The 20,435-nt window shown below is 38.3% G+C and overlaps 1 protein-coding gene across 2 annotated transcripts; it reads right to left on the reverse strand.

The window, feature by feature from the left end:
• Window positions 1–1,602: 1,602 nt before the first annotated feature.
• Clec7a (C-type lectin domain containing 7A) lies at window positions 1,603–13,498 on the reverse strand. Of its 2 annotated transcripts, XM_059256940.1 has the most exons (6): window positions 13,322–13,498; window positions 11,378–11,476; window positions 10,274–10,408; window positions 8,927–9,078; window positions 4,266–4,384; window positions 1,603–1,822 (listed from the first exon to the last, which is right to left on the reverse strand). In XM_059256940.1, exons 1-6 carry the CDS (start codon window positions 13,422–13,424, stop codon window positions 1,696–1,698), a joined length of 735 nt encoding a protein of 244 aa, XP_059112923.1. In that variant the 5' UTR covers window positions 13,425–13,498; the 3' UTR covers window positions 1,603–1,695. The 2 variants fall into 2 exon arrangements, with proteins under 2 accessions (XP_059112923.1, XP_059112924.1); XM_059256941.1 differs by lacking the exons at window positions 4,266–4,384; window positions 10,274–10,408.
• Window positions 13,499–20,435: the final 6,937 nt, after the last annotated feature.

The raw sequence follows: 20,435 nt of genomic DNA on the forward strand, positions 1-20,435 counted from the left end.
ACTAAAAGATGAATGCAAACTTCACAAAACTGTTTGTTTTCCTCAGGCTTTTCAAAATCTTCAAGAACACAAATTTATGCTCCAGTGTAGAAATATATTGTATTCATATCCCACACCTAGTATCAAATTAATCAACCCTTTTGGGGAGAAGGCAAATTATATTAGTGATTGCTACACGTAGGCAGGTTATTCAGAGGCCAAACATACTTGAATAAGCAGTTTTTCAATTGAGGTGAAAGTTACATAAAATCAATCATTTTCAAGTGAACGATTCAGTGGACTTAGCATAATTTCTGTCCACATATTAATCAGCCTGAGGAAGCTACAAAGGGCTCTCCAGCAACTTGGAAATCCACACTGGAAATCTGAGTGGTGTTAATTGAGAAGCTTAGAAGCTAACAGGACAGATCCCACCAGGAAACATAGTAAATTCCAATCATACTTTTGTAATGACTGAAGAATCAATTGTGAACTTCAAAATAGTACATTATAAAAAAGACAAAACATGTTCTGTGCTCCAAAACACTAATTGTAATTGGATGCTTTTTAATATTCACAATCAGATCCAATTCATCCTTCAAAATATAATATTTAAGGAGAATGCTTTCTGTAAGTAAAGCACCTCTATGATTTCATGTTACATCAGGTTCTGCTATCAGAGATATGGAAAGACTCTTTGGGTTATCTAGTTGAGGAAGAAGTTGGGGTCACTGCTTTTCAGTGATCATCATTTTAATCACGATCATGTGGATGAAACTAACAGTTTTATTTGTAGTGAAGATTTTCTTCCCTCATTTCTTTACTTATCAGTTTAGAAGTATTTTTGCCTTTGTACTGCTAGACACTGAGAAAATCACACAAACACAATGTACACTCCAGTAACAATTTCTGAGTAACATTCATATACATAGATACATATATATATATATATATATATATATATATATATGCATGAATATATATGAATATATCCTACTAGTCCATTTAGTGTTACTGGTCTGTACACATGTTTAGTGCTGACTGCTTGGGGTTCAGTAACCCATCAATCAGGAAGCTTGTTCCTAGAAAAAGCTCTTCCGCCTCTTTCAGCATCATTGATCACATGTAGTTCTTTATGTGGGAGATGAGACCTTGTGAAATGCCTACATCCACGTTGGCATATCAACTAAAGTTGTCATCATTCAGGTCTTATTTAATGGATCATATTGTTGATATTTTGGGGATACAGCTTCCCTGTCCTGTCTAGAAGACACTAGCAGTAGGCATCCTGGTCCTCTGGCTCTTACAGTCTTCAGCCCCCCCACTCCCTCTACAGCAATATTCCCTGACAGGTATGGGGGTTTTGTTGTGATTGTACCATCTGGTTCTGGGAACCTCATGTTCACTTATTCTCTGTATTTCTTAGCAGCCTCACTCCATGTCTAGTGGCTTACTAACTGGAAGGTAACACTACTCTCTTTATGAAGCAGACAAGAACAGAAGTCTCACCTTCTTCATACACATTTTCAGTTGAAGTTAAAATTTAACAAGGTCTCCTAGCATTTCTGCATTTACTCTGATTTTCAATATTCATCTTTCCTGTTCTGTTATTGTTGTTGTTGTTGTTATTGTTGTTGTTGTTGGTGGTGGTGGTATGTTTGTGTCCCACCCTTACAGTCTCACATACTTATTGCTTCTTCATCTCCATCCTTATATTTACAGCTGCTTCTCACAGATACTGAATGAGGAAATATTACAGATTTGATTGTAGACCTCTGACCCATGAATCCATACACAATTGTGCAGTAAGCTTTCCTGGGAAGCTGTATCTCTGACTTGAAACCTGTTAAAAGAAAATACCATGAGGCAATTAAAACAATTAGAGACCTAGAGAAACACTTAATGGAACCAGAAAGTTTAAGGACACTGGTTAAAAACAACAAAAAACCACAACAGTTTTGAAGCATCTAAATTATTAGAAAGGGAATCTTTAATTTAGATTGCATTAATACTTAAATGGTAATAGACTTGTCTTTATAATTAAGGTAAGAAAATTATTTTCTCCTAAGAAATGCTATTACTAACAGTTGCATAAAATAAAGAACCATGACAATTAGTCACACTCAAGGAACATCATTGGGCCATAGCACAAAAGTCACCATCTGGTGCACTTTTTACCTTGGATGGCTATCTCTTCTTGACCCTGGGGTTGGTAAACTGACAAAACCTGCTCTAGAAATGATGGAGGCTAAGATCAACCACCTTGATCCAAGCTGTGGGGAGAATTTTAACCAGTATTTTCCTAAAATTTCCCTGACATTCAGGTGGTTTAGGGGCACAGATTAAGTTACTGCCAAGCTGGAATCCAAGGAGTAGTAACATTTTAAAATGTTAAGCCCATTTTGTGATTTACAGAGAATCATCTAATTTCATGGTTGCAGCTGGAAAAAAATCAAGATGAATAAATGCTGCAAAAGAGAAAGAAGTATGTTTTGTGGATTATTAATAAATTCATTTGGCTTGAATTAGTAGACGTGAGGTCGCTGAGCACTATTGATGTGATACTGGGGGGTGGAGGGGCTTTTCATTCTCACCAATGCCTACAGGAAGCAGATTAAATGCTCCTCTGTGAACTTCAAATTGATACAAGAAACCCTAAATAGTTCAAGAGGCAATGTTAATAAGCACTTGTCAAACACGATTAGGTATTTAAGAAAACAAACCAACGTGAATGAAGCACAGGAGAAAAATAAAATGCACATGGAGTTAGCCGGTACAGACCTTAAAACAACTGTGGATTCTAGGAGTTAACAGACAGCATTGAGGATATTGTAAGCAAAAGAGGACTTGCAAATTGTTGACAGGAATTGATTTGTAAAAGAACCAAGCTAATTATAGACAACAAAATTTGAAGTGAGCTACAAGTGACAAAAAAAAAGTAAACCAGAAAATTATGAGAAATAAACACAAGGAAATAAACATAAAAAAATAAGTACAATAAGAAGAAATAAAGAAAGAAAGAGAGAGAGAGAAGGGAGGGAAAGAAGAAGGAAGAAGCAAGAAAGGAGGGAGGGAGGGAGGAAGGGAGGGAAGAAAGAAAAAAAGAAGGCAGAGAAGGAAGGCGATACCTAATAGGAAGATGCAACAATTTTACATCTACATATGCCTATTAATAAGGCTTCAAAATGTCAAGTGAAATTCTTAAAAGAAATATAGGAGGACCCATGTAGGTGTTTCCAATACAAATCCCTCCCCTGGAAGAGGGAATTCCGTCACATGAAGTTTGTTCTCTGATCACAGAGGAACTAAGCCTGAAGTCTAAAGGACAAGTAGGAATGTTGGAAGCACAGGTATGTTTGTAAATTGAGACATTTATTTCTAAGTAACTTATGGATCAAAGGACAACTAACAATGGAAATCAGAAAGCATTTTGAACCAAATGACCACAAAGCAAAAGGAAGACTGGAGATAAGGAGTTAAACATCCAATATAAGAAATTAGAGAATTCAATTTGGCACCAAAAATTAGATGGAAGGCAATAATAAATATGAGAATTGACATTAACCAAAGAGGTGATAAAAGAGAAAAGGGGACATCAGTAAAATTAAAATATCTTTTTAAAAAATTAAGTTGAATTAAATATATACTAATATTAATGGGAAAATGCATGCATATACATTGGAAGGGGCTATAATTTTATATTTACAAATATTAAGAAAAAGATAAAGATGAATAGAAATTGCAAAGACTTCAGTACACAAGGAGGAACTATTTGTAATAATACAAATATAAGTAAGATATGTTTAAAATTACATCATAAGATATGTCATTTCACACTGGCTGTGTGCAAAACCCTTATGCTAATGATTTTACTTCTACGCCCTTTATGTCACCATTCTAAGGGAGAGCTACTCTTTCCATCCCCAGTTTTGGATAAAGAAAGCGGCACTCAAAGAAGTACACAGATTTGTCTAATGTCACATGTCTGGTGAGTAAGTTAATCGTTACCTGAGAGTGAGGTCTGACTTCGAAGCCCATGAATGCTCTTAGTCACAAGGCTGCAGTCAACAGCAGCACCTTTCCTCACCTGGATCAGATGTGAGGGAACTCCTGAGTTGGCAGCACCAGGTGACCACCCCCTACAACCTTCTTCTACCCTTTCTTTCCATTCCTATCTCCCTTTTTCCCTGTCCCTCCACCATGGCTTGTCCTTTTTCTCATGTGTGACCAGGCAAGTAGGTTCTTGATTGCCTGGCAGACCTCCATGTGCCTCTATAGGAACTTACGAGTTGGGAACGAATGGTGAGCCATCCTCCCAGAGCCACGGCCCTTCAGTCTGTCTACGGGAAAGGCCTATCCAAAATGAATTTATACGGTGAGAAGACGTTTGGCTTTCAATGAACTCCTGCAGTAAAACAAAAATACACACACGCATCAGGGGGAACCCGAGACAATGCCACAGGCCTTCAGAGACAATGAATCCCTTTAAAGAAGGATGTAATGTATAAGATGACAATCTAGAGAGGACTGTCAGTCTTTGAATATCATTGAATGTCTACAGCATTATACTTTCTCGTTTTAGAGCCACTGTCAATTTTCTGATAAAGCATAGATTCATAATGTTAGTAGAGAATCTGGGCCAAGGTTGGGTGGTGGTCTTGCACTCTTTTAATCCCAGGACGCGGGAGGCAGAGCCAGGATCTTACAGGATATCTGTGAGTTTGAGGCCAGCTTGGTCTACAGAGTGAGTTCCAGGACAAGCTCCAAAGCTACAGAGAAACCCTGTCTCAAAGCCCCCTTCCTCCCCCCCAACCCCCCACAAAAAAAGTGGGCTAAGGAGATGGTTCAGTGGGTAAGAGTATTTGCTGAAAACACACAAGGACCTGGGTTTGAATTCCCAAAATCCACGTAAAAATCAGGTGTATTTATGCATGCTGTGAATCCTTGTACTGTAGGGGATGAAGACAGGAGAATCCTGAGGCTAGCTGGTTGTGAGCCTAGCTCTCCAGGTTCAGTACACACACACACACACACACACACACACACACACACACACACACACCACATACCCACACAAAAAAAATATGCACACACATGCATGGGCATGCATACATCTTGTATATTATTAAAGGACCAGCCTTAAAAATATACTTCCCGGGGGCTCAGAAAAGAAACTACAAACAACGAGGTTTATTTTTGGGAAATAAATCTAAGTACACCAAGCTCTTTGTCCATCTACTTTATTTTTCTGGGATAAAATCCTATCTATACAGCTTCAGTTCTGTATTCAAGCCTAGTTCCTTTCTTGCCCGATTTGTCTCTACCTTTATCTGTTGTTTCCTCTAAGTTCTATCTTAATTTTCTCATCTTAATTCTGCCTCATCTAGGTCCTTCTCATCTGTTTCTTACCCATCTAGTACTTTCGTGTCTGGCTCTTCCTCATCTTACATCCTGTCCTCCAGTTCTCTAGTCAAAAATCCTCTCCAGTCAAAATCATCAATATTCTCTCTTCATTCTCCTTGTACCTCAGATCCCCTCAGTCTCTGAGGTGTTCAGTTATAAACCCAAGCCATAGCGATTCTCTGCCAGAGCAAGGTCACCAAGCTTGAATTCTTACAAGGGTCATAAAGGCCGGTAAGAATTTTTCTCAGGCTGTGACTGTCAGGCTTTTTTTTTACAACCCAAATGAGTGCTAATGATGGGTTAGTCAAGAAGAGGATTTATGTGCTCAATCTACATTCCTAGAACTGGTTAGGTAAGAAATTAGGACTCTATTAGAAAGACTGTAAGGAAGGAGGGTCTCACCCTAAACTGCACAAGAAATAAAGCTATCTTCCTGACCTAGGAGACAGGTGTTGTTTCATTTGGCCTTGGATGCTTGATATTTTAGATAAATACACCGTTAGGAGTTCTAGGAAGCAAGCAAAGCATTATAAGAAAATCACTGTAGGAACCAGCTAATATACATACAAAAGCTAAAATATCACCAAGGCTTCTTAAGCCATGGCTTGACTTTTGGAGAAGTCCTTGACTTTTCCAAGTAGTAGCTTTTTGATAGTAGCTGAATTCCACTACATTTTCCTGTGGCTTGCAGCACATACACATATGCACACACACATACACATATCACACACACACATACACACACACACACACACACACACACACCACATACCAATACAAACACATATGCACACAAATGCTTTGTATATGTGGTGATATATTGTGTCCCCCAATATATTGTGTACCCTAATAAAACTTATTAGGGTCAGAGGACAGAACAGCCACTATATTAGACATAGAGGCCAGTCAGTGGTAGCACACACCTTTAATCCCAGTACTTGAGATCTCATGTCTTTGTTTGGAAAGGATACATACCTTTAATCCCAGTAAGTCATGGCAGGAAGCAGAAAGGTATATAAGGCATGAGGACCAGGAACTAGTAGCTTTTAAGCAGTTCAGCTAAGACCCTTCTGGGTGAGGACTCAGAAGCTCTCAGTCAGAAGATCAGCTGAGGAGTTGGCGAGTTGAGATTGGCTGTGGCTTGTTCTGTTCTCCGATCTTTCACTTTTTACCCCAATACCTGGCTCTGTTTTTTTTTTTTTATTTTTTATTTTTATTTTTTTCGAGACAGGGTTTCTCTGTGTAGTTTTGGAGCCTGTCCTAGAACTCACTCTGTAGACCAGGCTGGCCTCGAACTCACAGAGATCTGTAGCATGAATCTTAAAGAGTCTTATTAATAAAATCAAACCTGGAGCCAGGTATTGGGGTGAATACTGGAAGATCAGAGAAGTAGAACAAGCCACAGCTACCTCACCTTGCCAGTTCCTCAGCTGACCCTGTTTAATCAGACTGGAAGCCCCTGAGTCCTCATCCAGAATGAATCTCAGCTGAACTGCTGCTCAAAAGCCTGACTGCTTAACCAGCCAAATGCTTCTAGTTCCTGGTCTTCACGCTTTATATACCTTTCTGCTATCTGCCATCACTCCCTGGGTTAAATTAAAGGCTCACTTCTTGGGATTAAAGGCATGTGTCACCATGTCTGGCTGTTTCCAGTGTGGCCTTGAACTCACAGAGATCCATGCCTCCAGAAGGCTAGGATTAAAGGTGTGAGTGCCACCATTTTCTAGCCTCCGTATCTAGTGGCTGTTCCGTTCTCTGACCCCAGATAAGTTTATTAGGGTGCACAATATTTTGGGGAACACAATACCACCACAGAGATCCACCTGGCTCTGCCTCCCAGTGCTGGGATTAAAGGCGTGTGCCACTGCTGCCCGGCCTGGGTTTTTTATTTTTAAGACCTCTTAAGATTTGTGTTACATGCATACGTACATACATATGCACACACACATACACATACATCTCTCTCTCTCTCTCTCTCTCTCTCTCTCTCTCTCTCTCTCTCTCTCTCTCTCTCTCTCTTTCACACACACACACACACACACACACACACACACACACACACACTCATACAAGCCAAAGGGGCAAAACAGGCTTATTATATTAATATTCTGCACCATTCAACAAACCTTACAAAATCCAGTGAGGTCCAGCTCCCTGGCAGTTTCATAGGAAATAAGCCATTAGTTTTTGCACAAGTGGCAAATACAAACTCATACTAGCTTTGCCAAGAAACACAATGCTGAGGGTGAGACCCAGAGCCTGGCAGGTGCCAGGTAAGCACTCTACCACCAATCTGCATGCCCAGCACTGCAGTGCATGTTTTATGAATAAATAATCCAGGCTTCAATGAAGACTTGAATTGGTCACAAAAAATTAGATGATCCTTTGCCAATTACAGGTTTGTATCAGAAGCCATGTGGGTTTCTAACATGATTCTCTTCCTTGGCTATATTCCTGCTTTTGTTAACTTTAACAAGAGCTACAGCTATTGCGTATAGCATTACAGACCAATAAAATGGAGTAGTGAAGATAGAGTGTACAGAGTAGGACTATACTGTGAGATGCTTTCCATTGCTACCTTCTCACAGATCATTTGAATCAAACTCTTGCATCAACATGGATGGTAAGTCTTCTCCTGTTTCTACAACACACATGGTAAGTCCTCCTGTTTCTACAAAATTTCTTATTAATGGGAACACCTCTACAAAATTTCTTGTTAATGGGAACACCTCTACAAAATTTCTTGTTAATGGGAACACCTCTCAACTCTCAGGTTGTCTGTTATTAATATGTGATGTTCAACTATTAACAATTGTTGTTTCTCTTTTCAACTACATATAGAAAGGTTAGTTTTTAAACCTCTTTGCCACTTAGAAGGAATTTGAGTTCAATCTTGGCCACAAGTGAGTTCTAGGTCTGTCTAGGCTAAGATGGAAACCATGGCCCCAAATTAAAAAAAAAAAATCATCTCTTCGCCTTTCTTAGTATTCTGCAAAGAACAAACAATTCATAAATATAGGATTTCTTTCTTGACAATTAAAATGACAAGTGGACAATTTTTCTCCTGTACTTCAACTTTGAAAATTGAAGTACAAATATACAAAAATTAAGAGCCCTTACCACTATATTCAAACAACCATAAAGTTTGTTTTAACTTATTTGTTTTAACATTTTTATGTTTACTTATTTGTTTTGTGCATTTGTGTTGTGCGGTGTGCCACAGGGCTCATATGGAGGTCAGAGGGCAATTTGTGGAAGTCTTTTCTCCCCTTCCATTATATGAGCTCTGGGGACCAAACTCAGGTCAAGTTTGGTGGCAAGTGCCACTTTGCAAGCCCTGAAATTGTTTATTTTAAAGTAAAATTTGACCCCCTTTCAAATTAATTAATTAAAAATAAAATAGTATATTATGTGCTTTACATGCCTATTGCATAATTTTGTAGTTACATAGAACATTGATGTTAACATTGTTAGTCCAAGAATCTCCTTGCTCTGCTGAACCTATGTTCACCGCAGGTAACTGTAGCAGAAGGGTTATGCTTACAAATTCTTTTGAGTTGTCTATCTTCAGTAGATGAGCACCTATCTGGGAGCAGTGTCTCTTACTTCCAGCCCAGGAATCTATTGACATCTTAAATAGATAACAGCTCTTCTCATGTATGATCCAATTAGGGGGGCAAGGCCCAGGAAAAAGTCCTGGAAAGAAAAGATGACATCATGAAGTCCACAGTGTACCAACTAATTCTAATTATTTAGTGCATTTTCACAAATACCTAATAATGAGTTTTCATTAGCATGTATTTCATTAACACATATTTCATTTCTGACTCAAATTAGAGAATATTTTTACAGAATATATTAAAATCCCTTTGTTCACCAAAAAAAAAAAATTAAAATTAGGGGCTCAAGTGTTGGTTCAGTGGTTAAGAACATTGGTTGCTCTTTCAGAGGACCTGAGTTTGATTCCTAGCACTCCCATAACACTTCACAACCATTTACAACTTCAGTTCCAGGAGATCTGACACACTCTTCTGGCCTCTGAGGGCACCAGGCATTCAAGTGGTACACAAACATACATGCAAGCAGAACACTCATACACATAAAAAAATTAAGTTTAAAACCAGTTGAGTAATTACAGTGTTTAAATAGACAGCTAGTTATCTCTTCCATTACTTCAAATTTAGTCCCTGATTCGTTTTCTCTACTGCTCCTCCCCAAAGCAAACGCACTCAAAATCAATTGCTACACATAGTAGCTTCAGTTCACTTAATTCATCTTATGGAGAGCATAAATGTAATTATTTGTACTTCAAAAACTCTTTTTTTTGTTTCATTAACTAAAAATAGTGGTAGGTGAGTCCAGAGATGGAAAACTAAAGGGAAAATATTGTCAGTCAATTATGATCCAATCAGAAACATGGGCATTTGAAGGCATTTGACCAGAGCTTTCAGTGAGGTATGCCTCAGGTCCATTTCTTCTGCATGTTCTTACTAGTGTTTACACTCTTGTCTTCAGTGTCCCTTCCTCACTTTTCCCCTGACATTCTTTTTCCCTTACGTCTATCTTGTTCTAACAATATCACTGTAAAAGTACCAGTTCCTACAGGAACTGAACACTGCCTTTTCCTTTTCATCAAATTAAATCATATCCGGTAGGTCTTGATACATAGCCAGAGACAAAAGCAGTTACTGATCCTTTTTGCAAAGTAGACGTGTGATATCACTTTATCAGGTGTCTGACAGGATGTATTATGCTAAGGAAATACTGTTAGGCATGTTTGCTTCGAACACATTGTTATTAGATGTAAACATATTCCCCACCCCATGCCTCAGCACCAGGAAATGAACCTCTGGAATCCAGGATTCCATTGCTCCATTAGTTCTGCCCTTGCCTGTAGTTTGGGATGCCTTGGAGGGAGCCACCTTCTCATCTAAAGATGATTTTGTGGGTTTGTGGTTCTCTTTATTTCTTGACGGGAAGTTTTCTTTCTCCTCTGGATTTCTCCCTGAATTGAATCTCCAAAATGCTTCATATTTCACAAACAATAATAGTGACAGAAAAGAAGAAAGTCATTCTGTTGTGTTTGAAACTTGAAATTCTAGCACCCATATTTTATGAAATCTCATAGAGATTATCTATGATTACTGATAAATCAATGATATATTACTGATATAAATACAGAGTCTGATATTTGATACATGGACAACCCATCAAATATATGGAAAGGAATAAGTAACTTCTGTAAAGAAGGTAGCAAGAAGAAAATAACATAGATCTAACTGCAATTATAAAAGACTTGAAATAATAATAATTCAATGACAATAATACTCCACTTACTTTCTTCTATTATTTAAAAAGTGCAGCTCTTTGTGAATTACCCAGCATGTAATACATACAATATTTTTGTACCAAATAATCATTTGACTAATTATGAGCGATGAAGACTCTCTGAAGGTATCATACAACTGTATTGACACAGGATTCAAGAGACATAAAAATCTAAAGAGATCTATTCATCCTTCACAAAATATCTGCTTAGTGCTTTTTAAGTGCCTCAGGCAATAGTTGATAGAGTCAAAAAATTTTTTATTAAGATTGTGTGTAAGATAATTTCCAGGAATCACAAGGCTCAAAAAATTACACACAACTCCTTTAATATAGCCATGTCCTAGGGAAGATGACAGCATATTGTGTTTCCTTCTCCAGTTCTGTAAGTTCCCCTCCACTAACTTATCCTTTAAATTCCTCTTTTTAAAAAATTAAGTTATCTATGTGGAGTAGTAGAGCAATATAGCTAAGAATATATGTTTTATTAAGCAGATTATCTACTTTTCTACTTATGATCCCACCACTAATTTATGATGATGGAATAGTCAACCTTCCATTCTCTCCATTCCCCTATAAGTGAAATGGAAATTAATAGCAGGAACTCAATGGGATTAATGTACAGATTAATTGTCTGTGACTGTCATTAATCTCCTTCATCCATACTCACCTAGGACACCCAGGACTGCAGCAACCACTATTGCGACCAAGCACAGGATTCCCAAAGCCACCACAATGAGACGCCAAGGAGGAGATGGAACCTGACTTCCTAAAAGCCGGAGAGATGAGAAAGAAAATAAGGAAAGTCTGTGGATCCCTTTAATTGCTTAGCACATTGAAATGGGGATAGTTCTAAAGGGATCACCAGCCACTAGAGTCTAGTCTTGTAGTATGAGTCTCCATTGTCCCCTAGCTTCAGGATGTCTCTTCTTCAGTTGTATTATCATCCTTTAACATCCTGTATATCATATACTGTTTTTATTTTAAGATCTATCTCCTGCTAATGGGACATTTTCATCTAGCATATGTTTTCCATCACTAATATACCAACAACTAGTTTTTAAAAATTCAAATTGAAACTGGGTGGTGGTGGCACACGCCTGTAATCCCAGCAATCAGGAGGCAGAGACAGGCAAATCTCTGTGAGTTCACAGCCAGCCTGGTCTACAGAGCGAGATCCAGGACAGGCACCAAAGCTACACAGAGAAACACTGTCTCCAAAAACTAAAAAAAAAAAAAATTCAAATTAATCTCTTCCCATTAAAGTATAATAGATCTGGGATTTAAAACTCAGTGACACCAGACTATGCCTTCTGTCTGTACACTCCTCAAATCCAGGTTCACATACAATTCTATAGGCCTGGATGTTACTCATTCCCTGAAATCCTACTTGTTCATAGAGTGAACAGCTTTTTGTAGGAGAAATAGAATCAACTATTAAGGGTAGCTTTCCTATGTCATTTATTTGGTACACTATTTGGACAAATTATTTTATTCATCCCCTTCTTTCTAATTTTTTGTTTACATTAGTGAAACTGGGTCAATAACAACTTCAAATACTGTTGTTGGAAGTAAGTGATCTAAAAATGCACAGAATACTGTTGTTGAAGTGATCCAAAAATGCACAGAAGCGCCCTTTGCAGCAATTGTGAGCACATCCCATCCTTCACTCAAAATTTCTACCATTTTCCAAGCAAATTGCACAAGAAAGGAATTGTGTAAGTGGTTATAAGAGGAAAATAATTGCATAATGTGAACACCAAAAAGCAGAAGAAAGCAAATTGTGATGTCAGGACCTGTGAGTCATTGCTTCCTTAATGATCACAGAGAACTGATTTTGTATTAAGCTTGCCACACCAACAGCAGAAGCCCAAGTAGCAGAGATGCCCAATAGGAGACTCAGAAAGAGAGTAGAACACTCACCCCACGAAGAGAGAGATCCTTTAACATCCTGTATATCTTGTACTGTTTCCATTTTAAGATCTATCTCCTGCTAATGGGACATTTTTTTATCTAGCATATGTTTTCTGTCACTGATATACCAACAACTAGTTTTTAAAAATTCAAACTAGTCTCTCCTCACCAAAGTTTATCAGATTTGGGATTTAAAACTCTGTGACTCCTGGCTACTCTTTGGGTTTAACCGAAGATGTATTCATTTTTATTTGCCATGCAATCCTCTATGATTTCATCTCCCAACCCTTTGGCACTATACATTGTAAGATTGTGTAAGTTCATTTACACTATTTCAAGTTTCCTAGTCAGCTTACAACTTACTATGAGACAAGCAAGAAGCAACTCACTAAAATTCGTTCATCTTTGTCTACCACTCATTTGTTACCAGCCCTACCTCCCAGATAAAGCGTCTGTGACTATAGAGCGGAGTAGTCCTGATTCCTGCTGCAAATCAAAAGCAGTCTATGGAATTTGTTGAGTAGTTTCCAGGAAAAGAAATTTGATGGACATCCAAGGGATCTGTGATGACTTCCAGCAGCCTTTAAAACTATATACCAATATATATACCAGTAGGAAGTTCGACAAATCAACAGGCTCTCCAGGTCTCTACTTTTGTTGATAAAAATGAAGGTTCTATAAGTAGAAAGGAAATGATTACCTTTCTCTGATCCTACAGGTCTTTTGTGGATGCCTTGAGTCCTGAAGTCTAATTGAGTATATCCATCTTCATCCAGATTCTCTAGATGAGAATGATATTCCATTGTTTCAGAGGGCCTTGGATTGGCAGAGAACTTGAATGTTCCTTGCAAAGAAATAACTGCCAGGGTAAGGCTCTCTAAACCAAACTCTGAAATAGCTCTTTGCTGAGGTTTATGGAGCTCAGCTTAAGTAGTCTAGCCAGTGCCCAAAGCAGGAAATGAAAACCACATTGGAGTAATTTCCCATTTTTTGCCTCTAGATCCTGTTTTTGAGGCTGTAAATTCTGAAGAAAGACGAAATGTTGTATAGAACATGGTTGTTGTTCCAGATCAGTTCTACCACTGATACATAGATTGGTGTCTTAAGAGGCTTTAGTTGCACTCTCCATGAGTTGTTATGATTAATTGGTGTGGCCTATGTAAACTGTTAAGCAGTTTTGGTATCTTGTGTTCACCATTGGCTTGTTAGAATTCTGCTTGCATGCACACATCTGTGCATGTGTGCATTCCATAAATATATATTAAATGCTTCACAACTGGAGGAGCTGGTAATGCTTGCACAAAGGTTATCCACAAAGAAATTCATTGACTAATGGAGGAAACCACAGGCAAGTATCAAAAGCACATTACTCCAGCAACAGACAGCAAACGATTCTGTCTGAAGCTTGTCATAGATTAAAAATAGATAGGAGTAAGTATTTATTGGTAGTTACTCTGCCTTAGGTACTACACAGCACACATGCTTTCTCATTTAATCTCAGAACTCTAATAATTCTATGCAAGCATGTGTTAGTTCTACAATCTTCAAATGAGGAGAAAAAGACATGGATACCCAGACAACGGGAATTTTAAAGCTAGAACAAGGAATTGGAACAAAGTCTCCACTGTCTTTAAGGTTTGGAATTGCTTTCTGCTGCACTGGCCTTGTTCTTTTGGACTCATACAATGCAAGTACTAGTTCAGGGACAGTCTAAGACTGAAACATAAAGCTAAATGTCTGGAAATTTCTCTTTCTCTCTTCCAATTCACAGGTTAACCCAAAGTGATCAAATCGGTACAGTTTGGAAATTGTTTGATTTCCACCATTTGATTACTGCTGTAGGTCAACAAGGAGGACATCAATGTAATGGGGACAGGTTTAATTTGAGGACTACTATTGCAATGGAGAAGAAGGTCCAATGTGAGCTGAAGTCAGAGTCTACAAAACAAAATCGGAAGACTTTCCAAGGCTGAAGTGTGCTAATGAAAAGAAGCTGTGGTGGCGAAGAGGTAGTCAGAGTGAGTCTTCATTGGGCCTTGTCCATTAACACTCGTTAAACCAAGAAACTTCTCATCTTTATGACATGAGACAGCAGCACACCTTGAAGTAATGCATGCACCTCCAACTCCCAGAGAGCATGAGGGAGAGCAAGGATGATGGCTCTGAATGTTTGCTCTTGAGGAAACTGTTCAGGGCAGTGGACTTATTACACCAAGGTCAGAGAAAAGATAATGTATTGCGAATTCCAAACATAACCACTGTAAGAGTGGATTCACCTACCACCGACTGCCAAGTTGGTTTTTTGCTTTGTTTTGTGTTTTGAGACAGGATCTCAAACACTCATCATTCTTCCTGATCACAAGACAGCAAACTCAGCTCTGACTTAAGAAGTTAGTAGTAGCGCTACCGGAATCAAGCTTGCTTGTGTAGGTACCTCAAACTATCGGACCTATCAGTCCTTAGGAATAAAGCCCAAAGTTACTTGGAAGTCATGGTGAGTCTGCCAGGTGTACTGGTGAAGTTAGGAGCAGCCATTATACTATAATAAGTATGTACTTCTTGAGATTTAACAAGGATGGAGACAATAGAGCATTCAGTGGAAGGTAACTAAGTGAGATTCTGCCTCTTTCCTGGTCTGTCACAAAAGTCTTACTGACTGTTCATGGACATGTATAAGGGTCTTGTGTATCTATTCTCAATATCCATTAGTCATTCAATTCATAATGCAATCTTTGGGAAGCAATGTGATGAGATGTAGGACATTCTACCCCAAGATAAGGTATGTTGACATCTGAAAAAAACAACAAAAAGAGGAAGATCACCCATGACACAGGCCATGAGATCTTCATGTGAGAGAGAGGGAGGAGGAGATCCTCTTTCAGTGTCTAGATAAAAGGAACATTCTTATTTTTCATTAAAACACAGAAAAGAGGATGCAAGTCAATAGCCCCTGCCAAGTTCCCTTCCGTACTCACTAATTAATTAAACTTGGTGGGTCATACATGAGAAGATATGAATGCATGAGAAAGTGGTTGAGAAAATGGGCTCATGTGAGAGAGGGGGTGGTGAGAGAGGAGTTTGGGGCATGAAAATAACCAAATTTCATCATATAAACATATGAAAGTATCAAACAACAAAAAATTAAAAACTGCTTCTAAGAGTTAAGAATCTTACCCATGTTAGTCACAGTGATAGTTCCTAAGAAATTAAGAATTTTTATTCATCACATATTTTCAACAAATACATGTTGATTTGATGTATAAACATTTATACACATATGTGTCTATAAATGTCAAAGAAAAGATACTTTAAAATATTAATAATAATTATTATTCATCAGCTGATAATTCTCTTTTTTCTCATGTTTAGGTTAGCATACAAACCACAGGCGTTATGACATTTCCGTTCATATGTTCCCACTTTATTCTCACTTGTTACCCTTCCTGCTTCTCTCAGGATAGAAACTACCACTAACCTGGACTTGGTGTCACGTGCTTGTAACCTCAGCACATGAGAGGCTGAGGTGAGAGGATTGCAATTTCAAGGGCAGCCTGGGCTACACAATGAGAGACACTTTTAAAAACCTCACCTATCTGACCTGCTATAAAAATAAATGATACTGCTTCAAAAGCAAAAACATATAATCTCCTCTGTTACAGCCTAAACTCCATTGTCTGGTACAGTCAATGCCATCGTGTGGTTCAGTCTCTAACCCTGAAAAGGAAGAACACTCTGTCTTTCCACGTATTCTGAGTTCAATGCCCAGCACAGTGTCTGGAGCCAGACAGGGAAGCAACCATGCTTCTCCTGGAAGTCATCACTCTGAACTGTCAACAATTCCACCTTCTGTCCCACAACTGGGTGTCTCTAAATTGCTTGGGGAAGGTAGGAAGAATTGAAGAGTAAATGCTGACTGATATTTTCAAGGAAGAAGCATTTGATTTAATTTTTTTCTTTTTTAAATTTAAATAACATTTTTTTCATTTATTTTACATACTGACCAGTTTCCCCTCCCTCCTCCCTGTGCCCCATGCCTCCCTCCCCCATGGGTTTGTGCAAGCACGGCAAGGCACATCAAGTTGAAGTAGGACTGAGCTCCTCCCCTTGGTCATGGCTGGTTGAGGTAATTCAGCATGGGGAACAGGCCCCCAAAAGCCAGCTAAGGGCCAGGGACAGGATAATTCAACAACAACAGGAATTACAGAAAGCCTACAAACTCATGGAAATTGTTTTTGTTTTTTTAGTGGTAATATGTATGTAATTCATTTAGTTTTAACTTTTGTCTTACATTCAATTGAAAGTCGTAACTGTGTTACATTTTTCGAGTATGATGTGATGTTTAGGTACCCGTGTACAAAGTGGAGTGGGTTTTTCTTGCATATTTAGGTGCTTTGGGTGACCTATGCTATGTCCTTCATTCTGCTCACAGCGGCTTTTTTTCCCCCATTGCGTTCACTTTTAGTACATCATTAGCCATCCATTGATCAGTCGGATCTTTGACTTTGACTGCCTGTGCTCTTAATTTCAGAATCATACTTAACATAAAGAGAGTAAGCGGGATGTAGTGCCAGATAGCCCCAGGAAGGTCTCTGGACTGTCCTAGTTTGATCAACAGCAGTACCCCGGGAGCCTTTGTTCTTTATATGGGGATTTTATGCACAGTTTGCTTTAGAATAAAGTAACTGAGCTTAAAATATTGGCAGAAATTCATCTGGTGTTTCTACAGAGAGCAGCGGGCATCAGAGAACAGTGTAAATAAATCACTGGTGCAGCTTCTAAATTCAGGATCCAGAGCCACAGCGGGTGGTGGTGTCCTTTCTCCTGGGCCTTCTGTGGAGCGACTGAGTAACTTTAAAATGTTTCAGTTTCTGAGCTGGCTTCCTCCTGCGAAAATGTCTATCAAGATCCTTGTACGCTGAAAAAAGATGGAAAACTGGTGAATGAAAATAAATCTCCTGTGAAGTGTGATCTAAGCCAGGCTGGAAGGAATAAACCAAAATCTTCAGCAAAATCACACAGCAATGGTCAAAGTGATGGCGCCATCTACAGTCGTGTTTTAGGAGTTTCAAGACAAATTAGACAAATCCCGTCAGCTTGGGAGTCCAGTTGCAGAATTGAAGCATTCAGGACCCGAAATGGGGTGAATGGTTGCTGTTCCCTCTTCACAGCCTTGGTTTTTGTCTATTTATTAGTTTTAGACTCATGTGGCTTTCTTAGTCATAGCTGTGTATGCTTATTTTATTTCTATTTTTTAATGTCTGCTATCAATTTACAAGTTTCCACATTGAAAAAAATTTGTCTTTCCTTGCTTGTCTTATTTATTATCAATTCCAAATATCTAAAGTAACTGCTTCCCAGTGTTAAATAAATACAATTATATAAATGTAGTTATTTCAAGTTCTTTTTGTTACTCAACACAGACTCTGAGAATCATGGGAATCGTCTCTGTGTATTTTTACTGCTATCTACGCTCTTCATGTTATAGAAAGATTCTCTATAGAATTAATTCACATGAAACAATCATTTGTTGAGTGAGTGAATGAGTAAATGAGCTAAAAGATGAAAGAATTCTAATCTATATCTTTTTGTCAAGGCTAATTAGAATAAAAGAAAAGCAAAATATTTGATATAATTACTTTTTTATCTAAGTTATTGAAGCATATAGCCAGCTTTGTTTGTTGTTTTGTTTTGTTTTTCAAACAGGGTCTCACTGTGTAGCCTTAGCAGGCCTAGAACTCACTATGTAGACCATGGCAAATTCAAACTCACAGTTTTCCACGGGCCTCTGCATCCCAAATGCTATTTCTGCTTACACTGTGGCCCAGTATTCTAGTTTTCTTTCTATTGCTGTTAGGGTGACTTAGGTGAGGAAAGGGTTTATTTGACTTACAGTTTCAGGCTGCTTAAGTGGGACTTAAGACAGGAACTTAGGCAGCTAGTTGCATCACAGATATACATAGGCAGAAAGAAACAAAAGCGTCTTGCTGTATGCTTGCTTGCTGACTAGCTTTCTTATGCAGTTCAGGGGCTCCTGCCTAGGGATGATACTTTCCACTGTGGGCTACACCTTCCTACATCAATTAACAAGCCCCCTTGCTAGGCCAATCTGATCTGGCAACTTCTCAGTTAAAAAAAAAATTTTCTTCCCAAATAGCTTTAGGATCTGTCAAGTTGACAGTTCAAGCTAGCCAGGACACTCAGACTGGCCTAGAAACACATAGCCCAGGTCAGCCTTGAACTCAGAGCTCTCTTGCTGCCTTATCCTCCTGAATTTAAACATTGGAGGTATGTGCTCTCACATCTTTCTCTAGACAGGTTTTAAAAATCACATATTAAGCATTCTGTATCATTTCTAAAACATTTTAAATAGTAGGCTTTTTTCATTTTAAAGAAAAACTGCTAAACTTTGAAATTGAAGCAAAGCAAGAGAATGCTTTAGGAGCAATCTTAACAAATAGCTTAGCAAAAGCACTTGACTTGACACTTATGAATATATTGATGTAGATTCTTGTTGACAGTGTTATGGGATGTTTTAGTGGGCTTAAATTATTCATAGTGCTATTGATTTGCTTATTCTGTAAACGTTAAATTATAAATGAACTGTAGGGTGTGCTTGTAATGAAGTTAGACAATTTAGGAAGAGCTGAGGAATGCAGTTGTTGGCTGAACCATAACACAGACCATTAATTTTCAATATGTGTAACCAACGGCCAGCTTAATAACTGTAAAAGCCCAGATTGCTCCAAGTCCACACACATGTCAATGGATAATGCAACCGAATCATCCCTTACAAGCCAAACCCTCATTCTTTTCTCATTTTTTCCTATTTGCTCCCAGAAAACTGGAGCACTGTCAGCTCTTTCTGGTTCAAGACATCATCCATCATGGGTTAAAGCTGATGTGGAGGGGAGAGTTGGAGAAGATTTACAAAGTAGGTTCAGGTACAAAGATGCTGTCTTTGAGGAGCGGTTAGTTGTTTTAGCTGCCAAGTCTGATGATCTGAGTTTGATCCCAGAGTCAAAGAAGAGGACTGAATCTCATAGGTTGCCTTCAGATCTCCATGTGTGCCATGGCACATGTGCCCACAGATAAACAAAAACATACACAAAATAAATAAATATAAATTAAAATTTTAAGTATCTTTGATATTAAGATATAAATATTAGACACTGTATTTTTGTACATCTCAGTTTGTAGAGACAGAATCTGACTCTGTAGCCCAGGCTGGACTAGAATTCACTAGGCAGCCCAGGCTATCCTGAAACTCACAGTAACCATTCTACCTTATCCTCCCAAGTATAGCTTCAAGATGAAAAATTTTAATATATTTAACTTACTTGATAAGTTAAAAAAATAACTTAGTAGTAGATACTGGAAAAATGCATCTGTTCTGGGTCATGTTAATCAGCCAGAGCAAAGCAGCTTTGCTGAGTGAAGTTCTCTGAGGCAATTCAGTCTTTGAAGTTGTGTGCACTTGTATACCATCTGTTCCTCTATTGAGCCAAATGTCCCGTAAAGCCCTAAAAAGTCCCAGCATAAAGTATGATAAAAAATAAAAGCGATGTCTCTCATTTTTATGTGCAGTATGCAAGACCGTATGTTCCAGGGCACAACGCTTCAACATAAGACTCCAAAATAACACTTATACATAGATAAAGTTAAGCCCAAGTTAATGTGTTTACATTAGTTTTTCACTATGCATAAATGTTTTAGAATCTTCTAAAAAAAGAAAGAACATCTGTAGAATGTTAAAAAGACAAAAACCAACAAACAAATAGTATAGAGAGCTGAGATTTCTTGAACTCATCAAATTC

Source organism: Peromyscus eremicus, chromosome 3 (genome assembly GCF_949786415.1).
Source record: "Peromyscus eremicus chromosome 3, PerEre_H2_v1, whole genome shotgun sequence".
Taxonomy (NCBI): domain Eukaryota; kingdom Metazoa; phylum Chordata; class Mammalia; order Rodentia; family Cricetidae; genus Peromyscus; species Peromyscus eremicus.

Bases quoted from the DNA above. Each gene is read 5' to 3' on its own strand.
- Clec7a (XM_059256940.1), bottom strand. From the start codon at position 13,424: ATGGAATATCATTCTCATCTAGAGAATCTGGATGAAGATGGATATACT. The intron at 10,409-11,377 runs GTGAGTATGGAT...TGAAATATGAAG, and splicing joins TGCAGTCCTGGGTGTCCTAG to CATTTTGGAGATTCAATTCA. The intron at 1,823-4,265 runs GTAAGTTCCTAT...TTCTTTTAACAG, and splicing joins TCACCATTCGTTCCCAACTC to GTTTCAAGTCAGAGATACAG.